Below are 24,126 nucleotides of genomic sequence, written 5' to 3' on the forward strand. Positions count from 1 at the left end.
GGGAAAAAATGTCCTGTGCAGGTTCACCACAACATGAGATAGGTCATCAGATGGCCACACCCTTAGGAAGGTTGAGAACTAGTGCCTTACAGGGTGATTAGTTTGTGGGCTCCCAGAAGGGAGGATATGAAGGAGGTGAAGAAATGGGCCAGGCTGGCTTCCTCTTCTCTGACACTCTTTGAAATACTGCAGACATAGGAACACAGAGACATCGTTCCTTACACAAACAAATATATTACATGTCAAATTAGTGGGAATTAAAGGTAAATATATTTCTTTTTCTTTGCAGCTATCAGTTATTACCTCATCTAGCAGAGACAGCTCCGGGTCCCCCGAGATGGTCTCAAAGCTGGAGGACCTTATTGCAGAGCCAATATCTTCCTCGCTCTTCTGCAAAGGAAAGGTAGAGGATGAACCTTCTCAGTTAAGGAAATCAATTCTTTTGTTTGGTCTGTATGTGAAGTGTGTGTGAGAACCAAAACCGTTATTTGCTTTTTTTTTCAAATGAAGCCGTCTTCTGACACAAAAGAGGCTGTGCTGGGTTCCTTTAAATTATGAATACCAAAATTCAAAACAGAACATAAGAAAAGTGTTTCACTCTCTTTTGCTCAGTTTCTTTGAGGTCGCTTTTGTTCTGGCATGTGATAGGTGGATCTGAGTTTCATTGCTGGAAGTAAAATGCGAAAAATGTCTAATGATCTTTTACCGTGTATTTTCAACACATCGTTCGTAGCCAAGCAATTTGCTGGTAATTGTGTTTTCTGGGATGGATCCCGGGTCATTATGCCTGCATGCAGAGTGATCTGCTGGCATTGGTGTGCTAGTGTATTGTATCAATTTCTTTTGTATTTTGTGGAGTGTGTATTAATGCTGATATATTTACATTCAAAGCATATATATTAAGGCCACCAAATGGCTAATGTCATAAAGGCACTTGCCAGCATGACTGACACTTCCAATTGAACCCTGATTTGAAAGGGTGAGAGGATAGAAACAACTCCTAAAAATTATCCTTGCACCTGCACACTTCTGCTGTGGCAAACAGTTTCTTGCCTTTTCCCATTCAACAAATAAATTGAGAACAGGTTATCCTTGAACTCAAAGAGACCAGTGTCCTCTGCATTATGAGTGCACAGATTAGAGGAGTGTACCAACAAGACCACCTCCTATTCATGTTCTTCCTGCCTATAAGTTCTCTGCATTTCAATGTTTCATACCAGCAGGCTGATGAGGCCTAGGGTATAAAATTTTGGCAACCACCCTGAAAGCAGACTCATCGTTTATACAAAGGACATATTGGTCTTTGCTTATGAACAGGTGCATGAGAAACATATTGATTCTGGGGTCTGGAAAGATGACTCAGCAGGGTTTACCACTTTTTGCTGGGGCAGAGGCTCTGGCTTTGATTCACAGAACCAACATCTTGGCTGAGAACCTTCTGGAACTGCAGTGCCAGGGGATCCAAAGCGCCCCTGGATGTCAGTGGGCAGACCACAAACAGAGTGCACAGAAAGAATGCATTCAAAACATTTCCACCCCTAAAATAAATCCACTGAAGTCATACAAGAGTGTTTGGTAGGTTCCTGTTGACATTATCTACTGCATGATTCTCTAACATATACTCTCTTTATTTGTGTGTGGTTTCTTTTCTGATTCAAAGAGCTCCCTTTCTGATTTTTGTCTCCATAGTCTAATTTACTATCACATACCCATGAAAATAGTGGTTCTCAACAGGCTGTTAGTGACCCATTTGGAAAACCTAAGACTGTCTTTCACGGGGTTCACCTAACACCTTCTGAAAACATAGATATAGACATGATAATTCATAAGACGTGAAAAATGACAGTTATCAAATAGCAAGGGAAAAAATTTCCTGTGCAGGTTCACCACAACATGAGATAGGTCATCAGATGGCCACACCCTTAGGAAGGTTGAGAACTAGTGCCTTACAGGGTGATTAGATTGTGGGCTCCCAGAAGGGAGGATATGAAGGAGGTGAAGAAATGGGCCAGGCTGGCTTCCTCTTCTCTGACACTCTTTGAAATACTGCAGACATAGGAACACAGAGACATCGTTCCTTACACAAACAAATATATTACATGTCAAATTAGTGAGAATTAAAGGTAAATATATTTCTTTTTCTTTGCAGCTATCAGTTATTACCTCATCTAGCAGAGACACCTCCGGGTCCCCAGAGATGGTCTCAAAGCTGGAGGACCTTATTGCAGAGCCAATATGTTCCTCGCTCTTCTGCAAAGGAAAGGTAGAGGATGAACCTTCTCAGTTAAGGAAATCAATTCTTTTGTTTGGTCTGTATGTGAAGTGTGTGTGAGACCCAAAACCGTTATTTGCTTCGTTTTCAAATGAAGCCGTCTTCTGACACAAAAGAGGCTGTGCTGGGTTCTTTAAATTATGAATACCAAAATTCAAAACAGAACAGGAGAAAAGTGTTTCACTCTCTTTTGCTCAGTTTATTTGAGGTCGCCTGAGGTCTGGCATGTGATAGGTGGATCTGAGTTTCATTGCTGGAAGTAAAATGGGAACCATGTCTAATGATCTTTAACCGAGTATTTTCAACACATGGTTTGTAGTCAAGCAGTTTCCTGGTAATTGTGTTTTCTTGGATGGATCCCGGGTCATTATGCCTGCATGCAGAGTGATCTGCTGGCATTGGTGTGCTAGTGTATTGTATCAATTTCTTTTGTATTTTGTGGAGTGTGTGTGAGTGTGTATTAATGCTGATATATTTACATTCAAAGCATATATATTAAGGCCACCAAATGGCTAATGTCATAAAGGCACTTGCCAGCATGACTGACACTTCCAATTGAACCCTGAGATTGAAATGGTGAGAGGATAGAAACAACTCCTAAAAATTATCCTTGCACCTGCACACTTCTGCTGTGGCAAACAGTTTCTTGCCTTTTCCCATTCAACAAACAAATTGAGAACAGGTTATCCTTGAACTCAAAGAGACCAGTGTCCTCTGCATTATGAGTGCACAGATTAGAGGAGTGTACCAACAAGACCACCTCCTATTCATGTTCTTCCTGCCTATAAGTTCTCTGCATTTCAATGTTTCATACCAGCAGGCTGATGAGGCCTAGGGTACAAAATTTTGGCAACCACCCTGAAAGCTGACTCATCGTTTATACAAAGGACATATTGGTCTTTGCTTATGAACAGGTGCATAAGAAACATATTGATTCTGGGGTCTGGAAAGATGACTCAGCAGGGTTTACCACTTTTTGCTGGGGCAGAGGCTCTGGCTTTGATTCACAGAACCAATATCTTGGCTGAGGACCTTCTGGAACTCCAGTGCCAGGGGATCCAAAGCGCCCCTGGATGTCAGTGGGCAGACCACAAACATAGTGCACAGAAAGAATGCATTCAAAACATTTCCACCCCTAAAATAAATCCACTGAAGTCATACAAGAGTGTTTGGTAGGTTCCTGTTGACATTATCTACTGCATGATTCTCTAAAGTTTACTCTCTTTATTTGTGTGTGGTTTCTTTTCTGATTCAAAGAGCTCCCTTTCTGATTTTTGTCTCCATAGTCTAATTTACTATCTCATACCCATGAAAATAGTGGATCTCAACAGGTGGTTAGTGACCCATTTGGAAAACCTAAGACTGTCCTTCATGGGATTCACCTAACACCTTCTGAAAACATAGATATAGACATGATAATTCATAAGACGTGAAAAATGACAGTTATCAAATAGCAAGGGAAAAAATGTCCTGTGCAGGTTCACCACAACATGAGATAGGTCATCAGATGGCCACACCCTTAGGAAGGTTGAGAACTAGTGCCTTACAGGGTGATTAGTTTGTGGGCTCCCAGAAGGGAGGATATGAAGGAGGTGAAGAAATGGGCCAGGCTGGCTTCCTCTTCTCTGACACTCTTTGAAATACTGCAGACATAGGAACACAGAGACATCGTTCCTTACACAAACAAATATATTACATGTCAAATTAGTGGGAATTAAAGGTAAATATATTTCTTTTTCTTTGCAGCTATCAGTTATTACCTCATCTAGCAGAGACAGCTCCGGGTCCCCCGAGATGGTCTCAAAGCTGGAGGACCTTATTGCAGAGCCAATATCTTCCTCGCTCTTCTGCAAAGGAAAGGTAGAGGATGAACCTTCTCAGTTAAGGAAATCAATTCTTTTGTTTGGTCTGTATGTGAAGTGTGTGTGAGAACCAAAACCGTTATTTGCTTTTTTTTTCAAATGAAGCCGTCTTCTGACACAAAAGAGGCTGTGCTGGGTTCCTTTAAATTATGAATACCAAAATTCAAAACAGAACATAAGAAAAGTGTTTCACTCTCTTTTGCTCAGTTTCTTTGAGGTCGCTTTTGTTCTGGCATGTGATAGGTGGATCTGAGTTTCATTGCTGGAAGTAAAATGCGAAAAATGTCTAATGATCTTTTACCGTGTATTTTCAACACATCGTTCGTAGCCAAGCAATTTGCTGGTAATTGTGTTTTCTGGGATGGATCCCGGGTCATTATGCCTGCATGCAGAGTGATCTGCTGGCATTGGTGTGCTAGTGTATTGTATCAATTTCTTTTGTATTTTGTGGAGTGTGTATTAATGCTGATATATTTACATTCAAAGCATATATATTAAGGCCACCAAATGGCTAATGTCATAAAGGCACTTGCCAGCATGACTGACACTTCCAATTGAACCCTGATTTGAAATGGTGAGAGGATAGAAACAACTCCTAAAAATTATCCTTGCACCTGCACACTTCTGCTGTGGCAAACAGTTTCTTGCCTTTTCCCATTCAACAAATAAATTGAGAACAGGTTATCCTTGAACTCAAAGAGACCAGTGTCCTCTGCATTATGAGTGCACAGATTAGAGGAGTGTACCAACAAGACCACCTCCTATTCATGTTCTTCCTGCCTATAAGTTCTCTGCATTTCAATGTTTCATACCAGCAGGCTGATGAGGCCTAGGGTATAAAATTTTGGCAACCACCCTGAAAGCAGACTCATCGTTTATACAAAGGACATATTGGTCTTTGCTTATGAACAGGTGCATGAGAAACATATTGATTCTGGGGTCTGGAAAGATGACTCAGCAGGGTTTACCACTTTTTGCTGGGGCAGAGGCTCTGGCTTTGATTCACAGAACCAACATCTTGGCTGAGAACCTTCTGGAACTGCAGTGCCAGGGGATCCAAAGCGCCCCTGGATGTCAGTGGGCAGACCACAAACAGAGTGCACAGAAAGAATGCATTCAAAACATTTCCACCCCTAAAATAAATCCACTGAAGTCATACAAGAGTGTTTGGTAGGTTCCTGTTGACATTATCTACTGCATGATTCTCTAACATATACTCTCTTTATTTGTGTGTGGTTTCTTTTCTGATTCAAAGAGCTCCCTTTCTGATTTTTGTCTCCATAGTCTAATTTACTATCACATACCCATGAAAATAGTGGTTCTCAACAGGCTGTTAGTGACCCATTTGGAAAACCTAAGACTGTCTTTCACGGGGTTCACCTAACACCTTCTGAAAACATAGATATAGACATGATAATTCATAAGACGTGAAAAATGACAGTTATCAAATAGCAAGGGAAAAAATGTCCTGTGCAGGTTCACCACAACATGAGATAGGTCATCAGATGGCCACACCCTTAGGAAGGTTGAGAACTAGTGCCTTACAGGGTGATTAGATTGTGGGCTCCCAGAAGGGAGGATATGAAGGAGGTGAAGAAATGGGCCAGGCTGGCTTCCTCTTCTCTGACACTCTTTGAAATACTGCAGACATAGGAACACAGAAACATCGTTCCTTACACAAACAAATATATTACATGTCAAATTAGTGGGAATTAAAGGTAAATATATTTTTTTTTCTTTGCAGCTCTCAGTTATTACCTCATCTAGCGGAGACAGTTCCGGGTCCCCAGAGATGGTCTCAACGCTGGAGGACCTTATTGCACAGCCAATATGTTCCTCGCTCTTCTGCAAAGGAAAGGTAGAGGATGAACCTTCTCAGTTAAGGAAATCAATTCTTTTGTTTGGTCTGTATGTGAAGTGTGTGTGAGAACCAAAACCGTTATTTGCTTTTTTTTCAAATGAAGCCGTCTTCTGACACAAAAGAGGCTGTGCTGTGTTCCTTTAAATTATGAATACCAAAATTCAAAACAGAACAGAAGAAAAGTGTTTCACTCTCTTTTGCTCAGTTTCTTTGAGGTCGCTTTTGTTCTGGCATGTGATAGGTGGATCTGAGTTTCATTGCTGGAAGTAAAATGCGAAAAATGTCTAATGATCTTTTACCGTGTATTTTCAACACATCGTTCGTAGTCAAGCAGTTTGCTGGTAATTGTGTTTTCTGGGATGGATCCCGGGTCATTATGCCTGCATGCAGAGTGATCTGCTGGCATTGGTGTGCTAGTGTATTGTATCAATTTCTTTTGTATTTTGTGGAGTGTGTGTGAGTGTGTATTAATGCTGATATATTTACATTCAAAGCATATATATTAAGGCCACCAAATGGCTAATGTCATAAAGGCACTTGCCAGCATGACTGACACTTCCAATTGAACCCTGATTTGAAATGGTGAGAGGATAGAAACAACTCCTAAAAATTATCCTTGCACCCGCACACTTCTGCTGTGGCAAACAGTTTCTTGCCTTTTCCCATTCAACAAATAAATTGAGAACAGGTTATCCTTGAACTCAAAGAGACCAGTGTCCTCTGCATTATGAGTGCACAGATTAGAGGAGTGTACCAACAAGACCACCTCCTATTCATGTTCTTCCTGCCTATAAGTTCTCTGCATTTCAATGTTTCATACCAGCAGGCTGATGAGGCCTAGGGTATAAAATTTTGGCAACCACCCTGAAAGCTGACTCATCGTTTATACAAAGGACATATTCGTCTTTGCTTATGAACAGGTGCATAAGAAACATATTGATTCTGGGGTCTGGAAAGATGACTCAGCAGGGTTTACCACTTTTTGCTGGGGCAGAGGCTCTGGCTTTGATTCACAGAACCAACATCTTGGCTGAGAACCTTCTGGAACTGCAGTGCCAGGGGATCCAAAGCGCCCCTGTATGTCAGTGGGCAGTCCACAAACAGAGTGCACAGAAAGAATGCATTCAAAACATTTCCACCCCTAAAATAAATCCACTGAAGTCATACAAGAGTGTTTGGTAGGTTCCTGTTGACATTATCTACTGCATGATTCTCTAACATATACTCTCTTTATTTGTGTGTGGTTTCTTTTCTGATTCAAAGAGCTCCCTTTCTGATTTTTGTCTCCAGAGTCTAATTTACTATCACATACCCATGAAAATAGTGGTTCTCAACAGGCTGTTAGTGACCCATTTGGAAAACCTAAGACTGTCTTTCACGGGGTTCACCTAACACCTTCTGAAAACATAGATATAGACATGATAATTCATAAGACGTGAAAAATGACAGTTATCAAATAGCAAGGGAAAAAATGTCCTGTGCAGGTTCACCACAACATGAGATAGGTCATCAGATGGCCACACCCTTAGGAAGGTTGAGAACTAGTGCCTTACAGGGTGATTAGATTGTGGGCTCCCAGAAGGGAGGATATGAAGGAGGTGAAGAAATGGGCCAGGCTGGCTTCCTCTTCTCTGACACTCTTTGAAATACTGCAGACATAGGAACACAGAAACATCGTTCCTTACACAAACAAATATATTACATGTCAAATTAGTGGGAATTAAAGGTAAATATATTTCTTTTTCTTTGCAGCTATCAGTTATTACCTCATCTAGCGGAGACAGTTCCGGGTCCTCCGAGATGGTCTCAACGCTGGACGACCTTATTGCACAGCCAATATGTTCCTCGCTCTTCTGCAAAGGAAAGGTAGAGGATGAACCTTCTCAGTTAAGGAAATCAATTCTTTTGTTTGGTCTGTATGTGAAGTGTGTGTGAGAACCAAAACCGTTATTTGCTTTTTTTTCAAATGAAGCCGTCTTCTGACACAAAAGAGGCTGTGCTGGGTTCCTTTAAATTATGAATACCAAAATTCAAAACAGAACAGAAGAAAAGTGTTTCACTCTCTTTTGCTCAGTTTCTTTGAGGTCGCTTTTGTTCTGGCATGTGATAGGTGGATCTGAGTTTCATTGCTGGAAGTAAAATGCGAAAAATGTCTAATGATCTTTTACCGTGTATTTTCAACACATCGTTCGTAGTCAAGCAATTTGCTGGTAATTGTGTTTTCTGGGATGGATCCCGGGTCATTATGCCTGCATGCAGAGTGATCTGCTGGCATTGGTGTGCTAGTGTATTGTATCAATTTCTTTTGTATTTTGTGGAGTGTGTGTGAGTGTGTATTAATGCTGATATATTTACATTCAAAGCATATATATTAAGGCCACCAAATGGCTAATGTCATAAAGGCACTTGCCAGCATGACTGACACTTCCAATTGAACCCTGATTTGAAATGGTGAGAGGATAGAAACAACTCCTAAAAATTATCCTTGCACCTGCACACTTCTGCTGTGGCAAACAGTTTCTTGCCTTTTCCCATTCAACAAATAAATTGAGAACAGGTTATCCTTGAACTCAAAGAGACCAGTGTCCTCTGCATTATGAGTGCACAGATTAGAGGAGTGTACCAACAAGACCACCTCCTATTCATGTTCTTCCTGCCTATAAGTTCTCTGCATTTCAATGTTTCATACCAGCAGGCTGATGAGGCCTAGGGTATAAAATTTTGGCAACCACCCTGAAAGCAGACTCATCGTTTATACAAAGGACATATTGGTCTTTGCTTATGAACAGGTGCATGAGAAACATATTGATTCTGGGGTCTGGAAAGATGACTCAGCAGGGTTTACCACTTTTTGCTGGGGCAGAGGCTCTGGCTTTGATTCACAGAACCAACATCTTGGCTGAGAACCTTCTGGAACTGCAGTGCCAGGGGATCCAAAGCGCCCCTGGATGTCAGTGGGCAGACCACAAACAGAGTGCACAGAAAGAATGCATTCAAAACATTTCCACCCCTAAAATAAATCCACTGAAGTCATACAAGAGTGTTTGGTAGGTTCCTGTTGACATTATCTACTGCATGATTCTCTAACATATACTCTCTTTATTTGTGTGTGGTTTCTTTTCTGATTCAAAGAGCTCCCTTTCTGATTTTTGTCTCCATAGTCTAATTTACTATCACATACCCATGAAAATAGTGGTTCTCAACAGGCTGTTAGTGACCCATTTGGAAAACCTAAGACTGTCTTTCACGGGGTTCACCTAACACCTTCTGAAAACATAGATATAGACATGATAATTCATAAGACGTGAAAAATGACAGTTATCAAATAGCAAGGGAAAAAATGTCCTGTGCAGGTTCACCACAACATGAGATAGGTCATCAGATGGCCACACCCTTAGGAAGGTTGAGAACTAGTGCCTTACAGGGTGATTAGATTGTGGGCTCCCAGAAGGGAGGATATGAAGGAGGTGAAGAAATGGGCCAGGCTGGCTTCCTCTTCTCTGACACTCTTTGAAATACTGCAGACATAGGAACACAGAAACATCGTTCCTTACACAAACAAATATATTACATGTCAAATTAGTGGGAATTAAAGGTAAATATATTTTTTTTTCTTTGCAGCTATCAGTTATTACCTCATCTAGCGGAGACAGTTCCGGGTCCCCCGAGATGGTCTCAACGCTGGAGGACCTTATTGCACAGCCAATATGTTCCTCGCTCTTCTGCAAAGGAAAGGTAGAGGATGAACCTTCTCAGTTAAGGAAATCAATTCTTTTGTTTGGTCTGTATGTGAAGTGTGTGTGAGAACCAAAACCGTTATTTGCTTTTTTTTCAAATGAAGCCGTCTTCTGACACAAAAGAGGCTGTGCTGTGTTCCTTTAAATTATGAATACCAAAATTCAAAACAGAACAGAAGAAAAGTGTTTCACTCTCTTTTGCTCAGTTTCTTTGAGGTCGCTTTTGTTCTGGCATGTGATAGGTGGATCTGAGTTTCATTGCTGGAAGTAATATGCGAAAAATTTCTAATGATCTTTTACCGTGTATTTTCAACACATCGTTCGTAGTCAAGCAATTTGCTGGTAATTGTGTCTTCTGGGATGGATCCCGGGTCATTATGCCTGCATGCAGAGTGATCTGCTGGCATTGGTGTGCTAGTGTATTGTATCAATTTCTTTTGTATTTTGTGGAGTGTGTATTAATGCTGATATATTTACATTCAAAGCATATATATTAAGGCCACCAAATGGCTAATGTCATAAAGGCACTTGCCAGCATGACTGACACTTCCAATTGAACCCTGAGATTGAAATGGTGAGAGGATAGAAACAACTCCTAAAAATTATCCTTGCACCTGCACACTTCTGCTGTGGCAAACAGTTTCTTGCCTTTTCCCATTCACCAAATAAATTGAGAACAGGTTATCCTTGAACTCAAAGAGACCAGTGTCCTCTGTGTTATGAGTGCACAGATTAGAGGAGTGTACCAACAAGACCACCTCCTATTCATGTTCTTCCTGCCTATAAGTTCTCTGCATTTCAATGTTTCATACCAGCAGGCTGATGAGGCCTAGGGTATAAAATTTTGGCAACCACCCTGAAAGCTGACTCATCGTTTATACAAAGGACATATTGGTCTTTGCTTATGAACAGGTGCATAAGAAACATATTGATTCTGGGGTCTGGAAAGATGACTCAGCAGGGTTTACCACTTTTTGCTGGGGCAGAGGCTCTGGCTTTGATTCACAGAACCAACATCTTGGCTGAGAACCTTCTGGAACTGCAGTGCCAGGGGATCCAAAGCGCCCCTGGATGTCAGTGGGCAGACCACAAACAGAGTGCACAGAAAGAATGCATTCAAAACATTTCCACCCCTAAAATAAATCCACTGAAGTCATACAAGAGTGTTTGGTAGGTTCCTGTTGACATTATCTACTGCATGATTCTCTAACGTTTACTCTCTTTATTTGTGTGTGGTTTCTTTTCTGATTCAAAGAGCTCCCTTTCTGATTTTTGTCTCCAGAGTCTAATTTACTATCACATACCCATGAAAATAGTGGTTCTCAACAGGTGGTTAGTGACCCATTTGGAAAACCTAAGACTGTCTTTCACGGGGTTCACCTAACACCTTCTGAAAACATAGATATAGACATGATAATTCATAAGACGTGAAAAATGACAGTTATCAAATAGCAAGGGAAAAAATGTCCTGTGCAGGTTCACCACAACATGAGATAGGTCATCAGATGGCCACACCCTTAGGAAGGTTGAGAACTAGTGCCTTACAGGGTGATTAGATTGTGGGCTCCCAGAAGGGAGGATATGAAGGAGGTGAAGAAATGGGCCAGGCTGGCTTCCTCTTCTCTGACACTCTTTGAAATACTGCAGACATAGGAACACAGAAACATCGTTCCTTACACAAACAAATATATTACATGTCAAATTAGTGGGAATTAAAGGTAAATATATTTCTTTTTCTTTGCAGCTATCAGTTATTACCTCATCTAGCGGAGACAGTTCCGGGTCCTCCGAGATGGTCTCAACGCTGGACGACCTTATTGCACAGCCAATATGTTCCTCGCTCTTCTGCAAAGGAAAGGTAGAGGATGAACCTTCTCAGTTAAGGAAATCAATTCTTTTGTTTGGTCTGTATGTGAAGTGTGTGTGAGAACCAAAACCGTTATTTGCTTTTTTTTCAAATGAAGCCGTCTTCTGACACAAAAGAGGCTGTGCTGGGTTCCTTTAAATTATGAATACCAAAATTCAAAACAGAACAGAAGAAAAGTGTTTCACTCTCTTTTGCTCAGTTTCTTTGAGGTCGCTTTTGTTCTGGCATGTGATAGGTGGATCTGAGTTTCATTGCTGGAAGTAAAATGCGAAAAATGTCTAATGATCTTTTACCGTGTATTTTCAACACATCGTTCGTAGTCAAGCAATTTGCTGGTAATTGTGTTTTCTGGGATGGATCCCGGGTCATTATGCCTGCATGCAGAGTGATCTGCTGGCATTGGTGTGCTAGTGTATTGTATCAATTTCTTTTGTATTTTGTGGAGTGTGTGTGAGTGTGTATTAATGCTGATATATTTACATTCAAAGCATATATATTAAGGCCACCAAATGGCTAATGTCATAAAGGCACTTGCCAGCATGACTGACACTTCCAATTGAACCCTGATTTGAAATGGTGAGAGGATAGAAACAACTCCTAAAAATTATCCTTGCACCTGCACACTTCTGCTGTGGCAAACAGTTTCTTGCCTTTTCCCATTCAACAAATAAATTGAGAACAGGTTATCCTTGAACTCAAAGAGACCAGTGTCCTCTGCATTATGAGTGCACAGATTAGAGGAGTGTACCAACAAGACCACCTCCTATTCATGTTCTTCCTGCCTATAAGTTCTCTGCATTTCAATGTTTCATACCAGCAGGCTGATGAGGCCTAGGGTATAAAATTTTGGCAACCACCCTGAAAGCAGACTCATCGTTTATACAAAGGACATATTGGTCTTTGCTTATGAACAGGTGCATGAGAAACATATTGATTCTGGGGTCTGGAAAGATGACTCAGCAGGGTTTACCACTTTTTGCTGGGGCAGAGGCTCTGGCTTTGATTCACAGAACCAACATCTTGGCTGAGAACCTTCTGGAACTGCAGTGCCAGGGGATCCAAAGCGCCCCTGGATGTCAGTGGGCAGACCACAAACAGAGTGCACAGAAAGAATGCATTCAAAACATTTCCACCCCTAAAATAAATCCACTGAAGTCATACAAGAGTGTTTGGTAGGTTCCTGTTGACATTATCTACTGCATGATTCTCTAACATATACTCTCTTTATTTGTGTGTGGTTTCTTTTCTGATTCAAAGAGCTCCCTTTCTGATTTTTGTCTCCATAGTCTAATTTACTATCACATACCCATGAAAATAGTGGTTCTCAACAGGCTGTTAGTGACCCATTTGGAAAACCTAAGACTGTCTTTCACGGGGTTCACCTAACACCTTCTGAAAACATAGATATAGACATGATAATTCATAAGACGTGAAAAATGACAGTTATCAAATAGCAAGGGAAAAAATGTCCTGTGCAGGTTCACCACAACATGAGATAGGTCATCAGATGGCCACACCCTTAGGAAGGTTGAGAACTAGTGCCTTACAGGGTGATTAGATTGTGGGCTCCCAGAAGGGAGGATATGAAGGAGGTGAAGAAATGAGCCAGGCTGGCTTCCTCTTCTCTGACACTCTTTGAAATACTGCAGACATAGGAACACAGAAACATCGTTCCTTACACAAACAAATATATTACATGTCAAATTAGTGGGAATTAAAGGTAAATATATTTTTTTTTCTTTGCAGCTATCAGTTATTACCTCATCTAGCGGAGACAGTTCCGGGTCCCCCGAGATGGTCTCAACGCTGGAGGACCTTATTGCACAGCCAATATGTTCCTCGCTCTTCTGCAAAGGAAAGGTAGAGGATGAACCTTCTCAGTTAAGGAAATCAATTCTTTTGTTTGGTCTGTATGTGAAGTGTGTGTGAGAACCAAAACCGTTATTTGCTTTTTTTTCAAATGAAGCCGTCTTCTGACACAAAAGAGGCTGTGCTGTGTTCCTTTAAATTATGAATACCAAAATTCAAAACAGAACAGAAGAAAAGTGTTTCACTCTCTTTTGCTCAGTTTCTTTGAGGTCGCTTTTGTTCTGGCATGTGATAGGTGGATCTGAGTTTCATTGCTGGAAGTAATATGCGAAAAATTTCTAATGATCTTTTACCGTGTATTTTCAACACATCGTTCGTAGTCAAGCAATTTGCTGGTAATTGTGTCTTCTGGGATGGATCCCGGGTCATTATGCCTGCATGCAGAGTGATCTGCTGGCATTGGTGTGCTAGTGTATTGTATCAATTTCTTTTGTATTTTGTGGAGTGTGTATTAATGCTGATATATTTACATTCAAAGCATATATATTAAGGCCACCAAATGGCTAATGTCATAAAGGCACTTGCCAGCATGACTGACACTTCCAATTGAACCCTGAGATTGAAATGGTGAGAGGATAGAAACAACTCCTAAAAATTATCCTTGCACCTGCACACTTCTGCTGTGGCAAACAGTTTCTTGCCTTTTCCCATTCACCAAATAAATTGAGAACAGGTTATCCTTGAACTCAAAGAGACCAGTGTCCTCTGTGTTATGAGTGCACAGATTAGAGGAGTGTACCAACAAGACCACCTCCTATTCATGTTCTTCCTGCCTATAAGTTCTCTGCATTTCAATGTTTCATACCAGCAGGCTGATGAGGCCTAGGGTATAAAATTTTGGCAACCACCCTGAAAGCTGACTCATCGTTTATACAAAGGACATATTGGTCTTTGCTTATGAACAGGTGCATAAGAAACATATTGATTCTGGGGTCTGGAAAGATGACTCAGCAGGGTTTACCACTTTTTGCTGGGGCAGAGGCTCTGGCTTTGATTCACAGAACCAACATCTTGGCTGAGAACCTTCTGGAACTGCAGTGCCAGGGGATCCAAAGCGCCCCTGGATGTCAGTGGGCAGACCACAAACAGAGTGCACAGAAAGAATGCATTCAAAACATTTCCACCCCTAAAATAAATCCACTGAAGTCATACAAGAGTGTTTGGTAGGTTCCTGTTGACATTATCTACTGCATGATTCTCTAACGTTTACTCTCTTTATTTGTGTGTGGTTTCTTTTCTGATTCAAAGAGCTCCCTTTCTGATTTTTGTCTCCAGAGTCTAATTTACTATCACATACCCATGAAAATAGTGGTTCTCAACAGGTGGTTAGTGACCCATTTGGAAAACCTAAGACTGTCTTTCACGGGGTTCACCTAACACCTTCTGAAAACATAGATATAGACATGATAATTCATAAGACGTGAAAAATGACAGTTATCAAATAGCAAGGGAAAAAATGTCCTGTGCAGGTTCACCACAACATGAGATAGGTCATCAGATGGCCACACCCTTAGGAAGGTTGAGAACTAGTGCCTTACAGGGTGATTAGATTGTGGGCTCCCAGAAGGGAGGATATGAAGGAGGTGAAGAAATGGGCCAGGCTGGCTTCCTCTTCTCTGACACTCTTTGAAATACTGCAGACATAGGAACACAGAAACATCGTTCCTTACACAAACAAATATATTACATGTCAAATTAGTGGGAATTAAAGGTAAATATATTTTTTTTTCTTTGCAGCTATCAGTTATTACCTCATCTAGCGGAGACAGTTCCGGGTCCCCCGAGATGGTCTCAAAGCTGGAGGACCTTATTGCAGAGCCAATATCTTCCTCGCTCTTCTGCAAAGGAAAGGTAGAGGATGAACCTTCTCAGTTAAGGAAATCAATTCTTTTGTTTGGTCTGTATGTGAAATGTGTGTGAGAACCAAAACCGTTATTTGCTTTTTTTTCAAATGAAGCCGTCTTCTGACACAAAAGAGGCTGTGCTGGGTTCCTTTAAATTATGAATACCAAAATTCAAAACAGAACAGAAGAAAAGTGTTTCACTCTCTTTTGCTCAGTTTCTTTGAGGTCGCTTTTGTTCTGGCATGTGTTAGGTGGATCTGAGTTTCATTGCTGGAAGTATAATGCGAAAAATGTCTAATGATCTTTTACCGTGTATTTTCAACACATCGTTCGTAGTCAAGCAATTTGTTGGTAATTGTGTTTTCTGGGATGGATCCCGGGTCATTATGCCTGCATGCAGAGTGATCTGCTGGCATTGGTGTGCTAGTGTATTGTATCAATTTCTTTTGTATTTTGTGGAGTGTGTATTAATGCTGATATATTTACATTCAAAGCATATATATTAAGGCCACCAAATGGCTAATGTCATAAAGGCACTTGCCAGCATGACTGACACTTCCAATTGAACCCCGAGATTGAAATGGTGAGAGGATAGAAACAACTCCTAAAAATTATCCTTGCACCTGCACACTTCTGCTGTGGCAAACAGTTTCTTGCCTTTTCCCATTCACCAAATAAATTGAGAACAGGTTATCCTTGAACTCAAAGAGACCAGTGTCCTCTGCGTTATGAGTGCACAGATTAGAGGAGTGTACCAACAAGACCACCTCCTATTCATGTTCTTCCTGCCTATAAGTTCTCTGCATTTCAATGTTTCATACCAGCAGGCTGATGAGGCCTAGGGTATAAAATTTTGGCAACCACCCTGAAAGCTGACTCATCGTTTATACAAAGGACATATTGGTCTTTGCTTATGAACAGGTGCATAAGAAACATATTGATTCTGGGGTCTGGAAAGATGACTCAGCAGGGTTTACCACTTTTTGCTGGGGCAGAGGCTCTGGCTTTGATTCACAGAACCAACATCTTGGCTGAGAACCTTCTGGAACTGCAGTGCCAGGGGATCCAAAGCGCCCCTGGATGTCAGTGGGCAGACCACAAACAGAGTGCACAGAAAGAATGCATTCAAAACATTTCCACCCCTAAAATAAATCCACTGAAGTCATACAAGAGTGTTTGGTAGGTTCCTGTTGACATTATCTACTGCATGATTCTCTTACGTTTACTCTCTTTATTTGTGTGTGGTTTCTTTTCTGATTCAAAGAGCTCCCTTTCTGATTTTTGTCTCCATAGTCTAATTTACTATCACATACCCATGAAAATAGTGGTGCTCAACAGGTGGTTAGTGACCCATTTGGAAAACCTAAGACTGTCTTTCACGGGGTTCACCTAACACCTTCTGAAAACATAGATATAGACATGATAATTCATAAGACGTGAAAAATGACAGTTATCAAATAGCAAGGGAAAAAATGTCCTGTGCAGGTTCACCACAACATGAGATAGGTCATCAGATGGCCACACCCTTAGGAAGGTTGAGAACTAGTGCCTTACAGGGTGATTAGATTGTGGGCTCCCAGAAGGGAGGATATGAAGGAGGTGAAGAAATGGGCCAGGCTGGCTTCCTCTTCTCTGACACTCTTTGAAATACTGCAGACATAGGAACACAGAGACATCGTTCCTTACACAAACAAATATATTACATGTCAAATTAGTGGGAATTAAAGGTAAATATATTTCTTTTTCTTTGCAGCTATCAGTTATTACCTCATCTAGCAGAGACAGCTCCGGGTCCCCAGAGATGGTCTCAAAGCTGGAGGACCTTATTGCAGAGCCAATATCTTCCTCGCTCTTCTGCAAAGGAAAGGTAGAGGATGAACCTTCTCAGTTAAGGAAATCAATTTTTTTGTTTGGTCTGTATGTGAAGTGTGTGTGAGAACCAAAACCGTTATTTGCTTTTTTTTTCAAATGAAGCCGTCTTCTGACACAAAAGAGGCTGTGCTGGGTTCCTTTAAATTATGAATACCAAAATTCAAAACAGAACAGAAGAAAAGTGTTTCACTCTCTTTTGCTCAGTTTCTTTGAGGTCGCTTTTGTTCTGGCATGTGATAGGTGGATCTGAGTTTCATTGCTGGAAGTAAAATGCGAAAAATGTCTAATGATCTTTTACCGTGTATTTTCAACACATCGTTCGTAGTCAAGCAGTTTGCTGGTAATTGTGTTTTCTGGGATGGATCCCGGGTCATTATGCCTGCATGCAGAGTGATCTGCTGGCATTGGTGTGCTAGTGTATTGTATCAATTTCTTTTGTATTTTGTGGAGTGTGTGTGAGTGTGTATTAATGCTGATATATTTACATTCAGAGCATATATATTAAGGCCACCAAATGGCTAATGTCATAAAGGCACTTGCCAGCATGACTGACACTTCCAATTGAACCCTGAGATTGAAATGGTGAGAGGATAGAAACAACTCCTAAAAATTATCCTTGCACCTACACACTTCAGCTGTGGCAAACAGTTTCTTGCCTTTTCCCATTCACCATATAAATTGAGAACAGGTTATCCTTGAACTCAAAGAGACCAGTGTCCTCTGCATTATGAGTGCACAGATTAGAGGAGTGTACCAACAAGACCACCTCCTATTCATGTTCTTCCTGCCTATTAGTTCTCTGCATTTCAATGTTTCATACCAGCAGTCTGATGAGGCCTAGGGTATAAAATTTTGGCAACCACCCTGAAAGCTGACTCATCGTTTATACTAAGGACATATTGGTCTTTGCTTATGAACAGGTGCATAAGAAACATATTGATTCTGGGGTCTGGAAAGATGACTCAGCAGGGTTTACCACTTTTTGCTGGGGCAGAGGCTCTGGCTTTGATTCACAGAACCAACATCTTGGTTGAGAACCTTCTGGAACTGCAGTGCCAGGGGATCCAAAGCGCCCCTGGATGTCAGTGGGCAGACCACAAACAGAGTGCACAGAAAGAATGCATTCAAAACATTTCCACCCCTAAAATAAATCCACTGAAGTCATACAAGAGTGTTTGGTAGGTTCCTGTTGACATTATCTACTGCATGATTCTCTAACGTTTACTCTCTTTATTTGTGTGTGGTTTCTTTTCTGATTCAAAGAGATCCCTTTCTGATTTTTGTCTCCATAGTCTAATTTACTATCACATACCCATGAAAATAGTGGTTCTCAACAGGTGGTTAGTGACCCATTTGGAAAACCTAAGACTGTCTTTCACGGGGTTCACCTAACACCTTCTGAAAACATAGATATAGACATGATAATTCATAAGACGTGAAAAATGACAGTTATCAAATAGCAAGGGAAAAAATTTCCTGTGCAGGTTCACCACAACATGAGATAGGTCATCAGATGGACACACCCTTAGGTAGGTTGAGAACTAGAGGGTGAAATGCTTGTGTGTTTCCAGAAATGAGGGTATCAAGGTGGTGAAGAACATTTTATTTATTTGTTTGTTTGTTTGTTTGTTTTTATGTTTTGGTTTTTTCGAGACAGGGTTTCTTTGTGTAGCTTTGTGACCTTTCCTGGAAATCGCTTGCTAGTCCAGGCTGTCCTCGAACTCACAGAGATCTGCCTGGCTCTTCATTCCGAGTGCTGGGATTAAAGGCTTGGGCCACCACTGCCCGGTGGTGAAGGACATTTTAAAATCTTGGTTTCTCTCTCTGACACTATTTGCAATACTGCAGACATGGCGATGCAGCGGCATCATTCCTCTCACAAGCAAATATGTTACTTTTCATATTAGGTGCAATTATCAGTTAATAAATATTTTTCTTTGTAATTGTCAGTTATTACCTTTTCCAGTGATGACAGGTTTATTTCAGTCTTCATCTTTTTCAAATTACAGATGTTAGTAAAGTAAAATAGTTGTTTTTTGCTTTTCTGTAATAGAAATTTAGAGGTTTCACTTTCTTTGTTTTTTTCTGAATTTAATTCTTTTTTTTGTGTGTGTGTCCTCACAAATTAAAACTACTTTATTCCTGAAAGGTTCAGTGTATTGAATCATAAAATGTAGAAACTCTTACTTAAACCTGAAATATCTCAAAATATGCTCATCTATTTACAAATTACTACTTTGTCATCAAGTACTAACCTGTATTTATGCTAGCCAAGTATAAGAGAACATCATGAACTGAGAAACTTGACCTTGCCCTGTGGCTGAGACTACACTGAATTCCCAGTGTTTCAAAATTTCTGATCTTATATGAGATGATTATTAATTTTAATTGACCTCCTTTCATCAGTGTTTCTCTATCCTGGTGGGGATTCCAAGGTGTGTATTATTTTTCATTTGTAAATAAACACTGATTTAATCACTAATGTGTGTTCTCCATATCATAGTACCCATGAAACAGCTTTTGTCCATTGATTCACATTCAGAAGTCATTAATATGCAACTTATGATTCACTCTAAGGCTCCAGGATACAATTAAACCAGTTTCCTTACCTCCAGCAGCTCACAGTGATAAAGTCGCTTTAATATGAATAGATCAATATCTAATTAAAACCCACCACTATTTTAAATGTTCAAATGTGGCACAGAGAATGTAAGGGTCTATTATTTTAAAACACAAAACAAAAATTCCAGACATTAAAATGTTACTATATGGTAATTGAATCTTCGCTTCTAGAACTGCTGGCTAATTGGGGAATACAAACCTATTATGTAACTAAAGGAAGACTTTTCCACATACTCCTAGGGAATCAAAGAAAAAAACATGCTATAATCTCTTCATAATGAACAATTTGGATGAACAGATTACAAGTGGCTAAATTTCCACAAGTTCCTGCTAGTGTAAATAAGAAGCAAAGATAGAAAAGAGGAGATGCTCTCACATGTGATCCTGAAGTAGGAGTGTCCATAGGAAGATAAAAGCTGCCTGCACTTATGCCAAAGGTAAAGGCACCTGGGCAATTCCTAGAAACTGAAATCACTGGACCTATTAAAATGTATTCAGGTGTATTAACACAGACATGTTTTAAAATCACTCTAAGGTGTATTTGTATCTGCAAACCATCCTTGGTCAAACATGAAGCATGTATTATGTGAGGACTGTTCTCAATCTTCCACTCACTGTGTTTCCAGTCCATTCCTTTATTGGGCCACCACTATCTGCAAGGACTTATTACTCACTTACAATTTATAGAAATGACAATTCACACCAACAGAATGTTTTTCTCTGGCCAAATTTCCATGCAAAACTGTGATAGGTAAACTATTGCTGCATTTTAACAAAATTCATATGAAAATGAATTTCACAAAGGATCACTTTACCGTAATAACATACGTAGTGTCTTCTTTCCCTGGTGTGGATGCAGGGCCATCAGGTTTTTCAGAGACCCTTCAGAATAAAAACATGCTATAATGAGTTGGTTTGGTCCTTTGATCAACTCTGTTGAAAGATTGGTTACCTGTATATTAAGTGACATTTTTGCATTTATGTAATGCAACCTTGACCTGTGTTTTATGGAGTTTTTTTTCTGGTTGCTTTTGGGAGTTTCAACTTAATCTATAAAACATTCAGTTAAGACTTACTTCTATTTGCCCCGACGACTTCCCTTCTGGACCAGAGGTGAGTGCCTGGGTCCAGCCCGGACCCCATCCCTGGCCACCAACCACTCCTGAGAGGCCTGCCCAACTTGGCACCAGGTTCTGGCCACCGGGCAGCTCCCCTTCTAGCCCCACCGGGAGGGATCCCCATTTCCAAGCCCCCGGCAGCCCCTGCAGTCTCCACGCCCTGCCCCCACGCCCATCTGCCCAAGACCCCACCCACTTCCTGAGACTTAGAGACCGGCCCCCAGCTCCCAGCCTGCCCCCGAAGACTTCCCTTCTGGACCAGAGGTGAGTACCCGGGTCCAACCCGGACCCCATCCCTGGCCACCATTCACCCCGGGAGGACCTGCCCAGCTTGGCGCCGGGTTCTGGCCACCGGGCAGCTCCCCTTCTAGCCCCACCGGGAGGGATCCCCATTTCCAAGCCCCCGGCAGCCCCTGCAGTCTCCGCGCCCTGCCCCCACGCCCATCTGCCCAAGACCCCACCCACTTCCTGAGACTTAGAGACCGGCCCCCAGCTCCCAGCCTGCCCCCGACGACTTCCCTTCTGGACCAGAGGTGAGTGCCTGGGTCCAGCCCGGACCCCATCCCTGGCCACCAACCACTCCTGAGAGGCCTGCCCAACTTGGCACCAGGTTCTGGCCACCGGGCAGCTCCCCTTCTAGCCCCACCGGGAGGGATCCCCATTTCCAAGCCCCCGGCAGCCCCTGCAGTCTCCGCGCCCTGCCCCCACGCCCATCTGCCCAAGACCCCACCCACTTCCTGAGACTTAGAGACCGGCCCCCAGCTCCCAGCCTGCCCCCGAAGACTTCCCTTCTGGACCAGAGGTGAGTACCCGGGTCCAACCCGGACCCCATCCTTGGCCAACATTCACCCCGGGAGGACCTGCCCAGCTTGGCGCCGGGTTCTGGCCACCGGGCAGCTCCCCTTCTAGCCCCACCGGGAGGGATCCCCATTTCCAAGCCCCCGGCAGCCCCTGCAGTCTCCGCGCCCTGCCCCCACGCCCATCTGCCCAAGACCCCACCCACTTCCTGAGACTTAGAGACCGGCCCCCAGCTCCCAGCCTGCCCCCGACGACTTCCCTTCTGGACCAGAGGTGAGTGCCTGGGTCCAGCCCGGACCCCATCCCTGGCCACCAACCACTCCTGAGAGGCCTGCCCAACTTGGCACCAGGTTCTGGCCACCGGGCAGCTCCCCTTCTAGCCCCACCGGGAGGGATCCCCATTTCCAAGCCCCCGGCAGCCCCTGCAGTCTCCTCGCCCTGCCCCCACGCCCATCTGCCCAAGACCCCACCCACTTCCTGAGACTTAGAGACCGGCCCCCAGCTCCCAGCCTGCCCCCGACGACTTCCCTTCTGGACCAGAGGTGAGTGCCTGGGTCCAGCCCGGACCCCATCCCTGGCCACCAACCACTCCTGAGAGGCCTGCCCAACTTGGCACCAGGTTCTGGCCACCGGGCAGCTCCCCTTCTAGCCCCACCGGGAGGGATCCCCATTTCCAAGCCCCTGGCAGCCCCTGCAGTCTCCGCGCCCTGCCCCCACACCCATCTGCCCAAGACCCCACCTACTTCCTGAGACTTAGAGACCGGCCCCCAGCTCCCAGCCTGTCCCCGACTGCCATTCTGGACCAGAGCTTGCCCCTGACTTCCCTTCTGGACCAAAGAGTTGGACAAGAGAACTCCCTTTTGGACAAGAGAGAGAGTCTTCCTGAGTCTGTCAGATCTTTGTGAAACAAGTCCACTGATAAGACCAAGAAGGAATCACAAGGAGATGGGCAGACGTCAAAGCAGAAGTACATACAACAAAATGAAGAGCAATACAGCATCACCAGAACCTAGCTCGCCTCCAACATCTAGACCTGAACACCAAAAATTGGAAGAAGCAGAAGAAAGTAGCCTTATGAGTAACTTCATGAAGAAGGTAGAGGCTTGTGTAGAGGAAAAGACAAGAAAATTGGAAGAACGCTGTAAACAACTAGAGGAAAGGGCAAACAAATTAGAAGAAAACAATAAAGCCCTCCAAGAAAACAATAAAGTCCTGGAAGAAAACATTAAAATCCTGGAAGAAAACAATAAAGCACTGAAAGAAAATCATGAAAAAGCAATGAAACAAACAAAGGAAACAGTCCAAGATCTGAAAAGGGAAATTGAAAAAATGAAAAAGACACAAACAGAGGGAATGCTGGAAATAGAAAACCTGAGTAAAAGATCAGGAACTTCAGATGCAAGTATAACCAACAGAATGCAAGAGATGGAAGAGAGGATTTCTGGCATTGAAGATACAGTAGAAGAAATAGTTCCATCAGTCGAAGGAAACACTAAAGCCAACAAAGTCATGAACCAAAATGTCCAAGAAATCTGGGACACCATAAAAAGACCAAACTTACGAATTATAGGGATAGAAGAAGGTGAAGAATACCAACTCAAAGGCACAGAAAATATATTCAACAAAATTATAGAAGAAAACTTTCCCAACTTAAAGAAGGAAATGCCTATGAAGATACAAGAAGCCTATAGAACACCAAACAGACTAGACCCCCAAAAAAAGTCCCCTCGACACATAATAATTAAACAACTAAATGTACAGAATAAAGAAAGAATATTAAGAGCAGCCAAGGAAAAAGGCCAAGTGACTTATAAAGGTAAGCCCATCAGAATAACACCCGATTTCTCAATGGAGACTTTGAAAGCCAGAAGGACCTGGACAGATGTAATGCAGACACTAAGAGACCATGGATGTCAGCCCAGACTAATATACCCAGCAAAACTTTCAATCATCATAGACGGAAGGAACAAGACATTCGAAGACAAAGCCAGATTTAAACAATACCTATCCACAAACCCAGCCCTACAGAAAGCACTAGAAGGAAAATTCCAACCGAGGGAAGTCAGATACACACTTGAAAACACAGGCAGTAGATAAAGCCACAACAGTAAACCCCAAAGAAGAGAAGTACACACACACTACCACCAAAAATAACAGAGATGAAGAATCACTGGTCATTAATATCCCTTAATATCAACGGACTTAATTCACCTATAAAAAGACATAGACTTACAGAATGGATATGAAAGCAGGACCCATCCTTCTGCTGCATACAAGAAACACATCTCAAATTCAAAGATAGACACTACCTAAGAATAAAAGGCTGGGAAAAGACTTTTCAATCAAATGGTCTTAAGAAACAAGCAGGGGTAGCCATCCTGATATCCAACAAAATAGACTTCAA

At 42.2% G+C, this 24,126-nt stretch overlaps 1 protein-coding gene across 1 annotated transcript in view; it reads right to left on the reverse strand.

The window, feature by feature from the left end:
- The window catches only part of LOC143270236 (uncharacterized), a 285,186-nt gene that overhangs the window by 131,105 nt on the left and 129,955 nt on the right, over positions 1-24,126 (reverse strand). The window contains exons 13-19 of the mRNA XM_076559424.1: positions 17,080-17,166; positions 15,220-15,306; positions 13,360-13,446; positions 11,491-11,577; positions 9,631-9,717; positions 7,762-7,848; positions 5,893-5,979 (exon numbers count right to left, since the gene is read on the reverse strand). Of these exons, the coding sequence (XP_076415539.1) occupies positions 5,893-5,979; positions 7,762-7,848; positions 9,631-9,717; positions 11,491-11,577; positions 13,360-13,446; positions 15,220-15,306; positions 17,080-17,166 (609 nt within the window). The remainder of the gene's footprint in view (positions 1-5,892; positions 5,980-7,761; positions 7,849-9,630; positions 9,718-11,490; positions 11,578-13,359; positions 13,447-15,219; positions 15,307-17,079; positions 17,167-24,126) is intronic.

The sequence above is a fragment of the Peromyscus maniculatus genome, chromosome 22 (assembly GCF_049852395.1).
Source record: "Peromyscus maniculatus bairdii isolate BWxNUB_F1_BW_parent chromosome 22, HU_Pman_BW_mat_3.1, whole genome shotgun sequence".
Taxonomy (NCBI): Eukaryota; Metazoa; Chordata; class Mammalia; order Rodentia; family Cricetidae; genus Peromyscus; species Peromyscus maniculatus.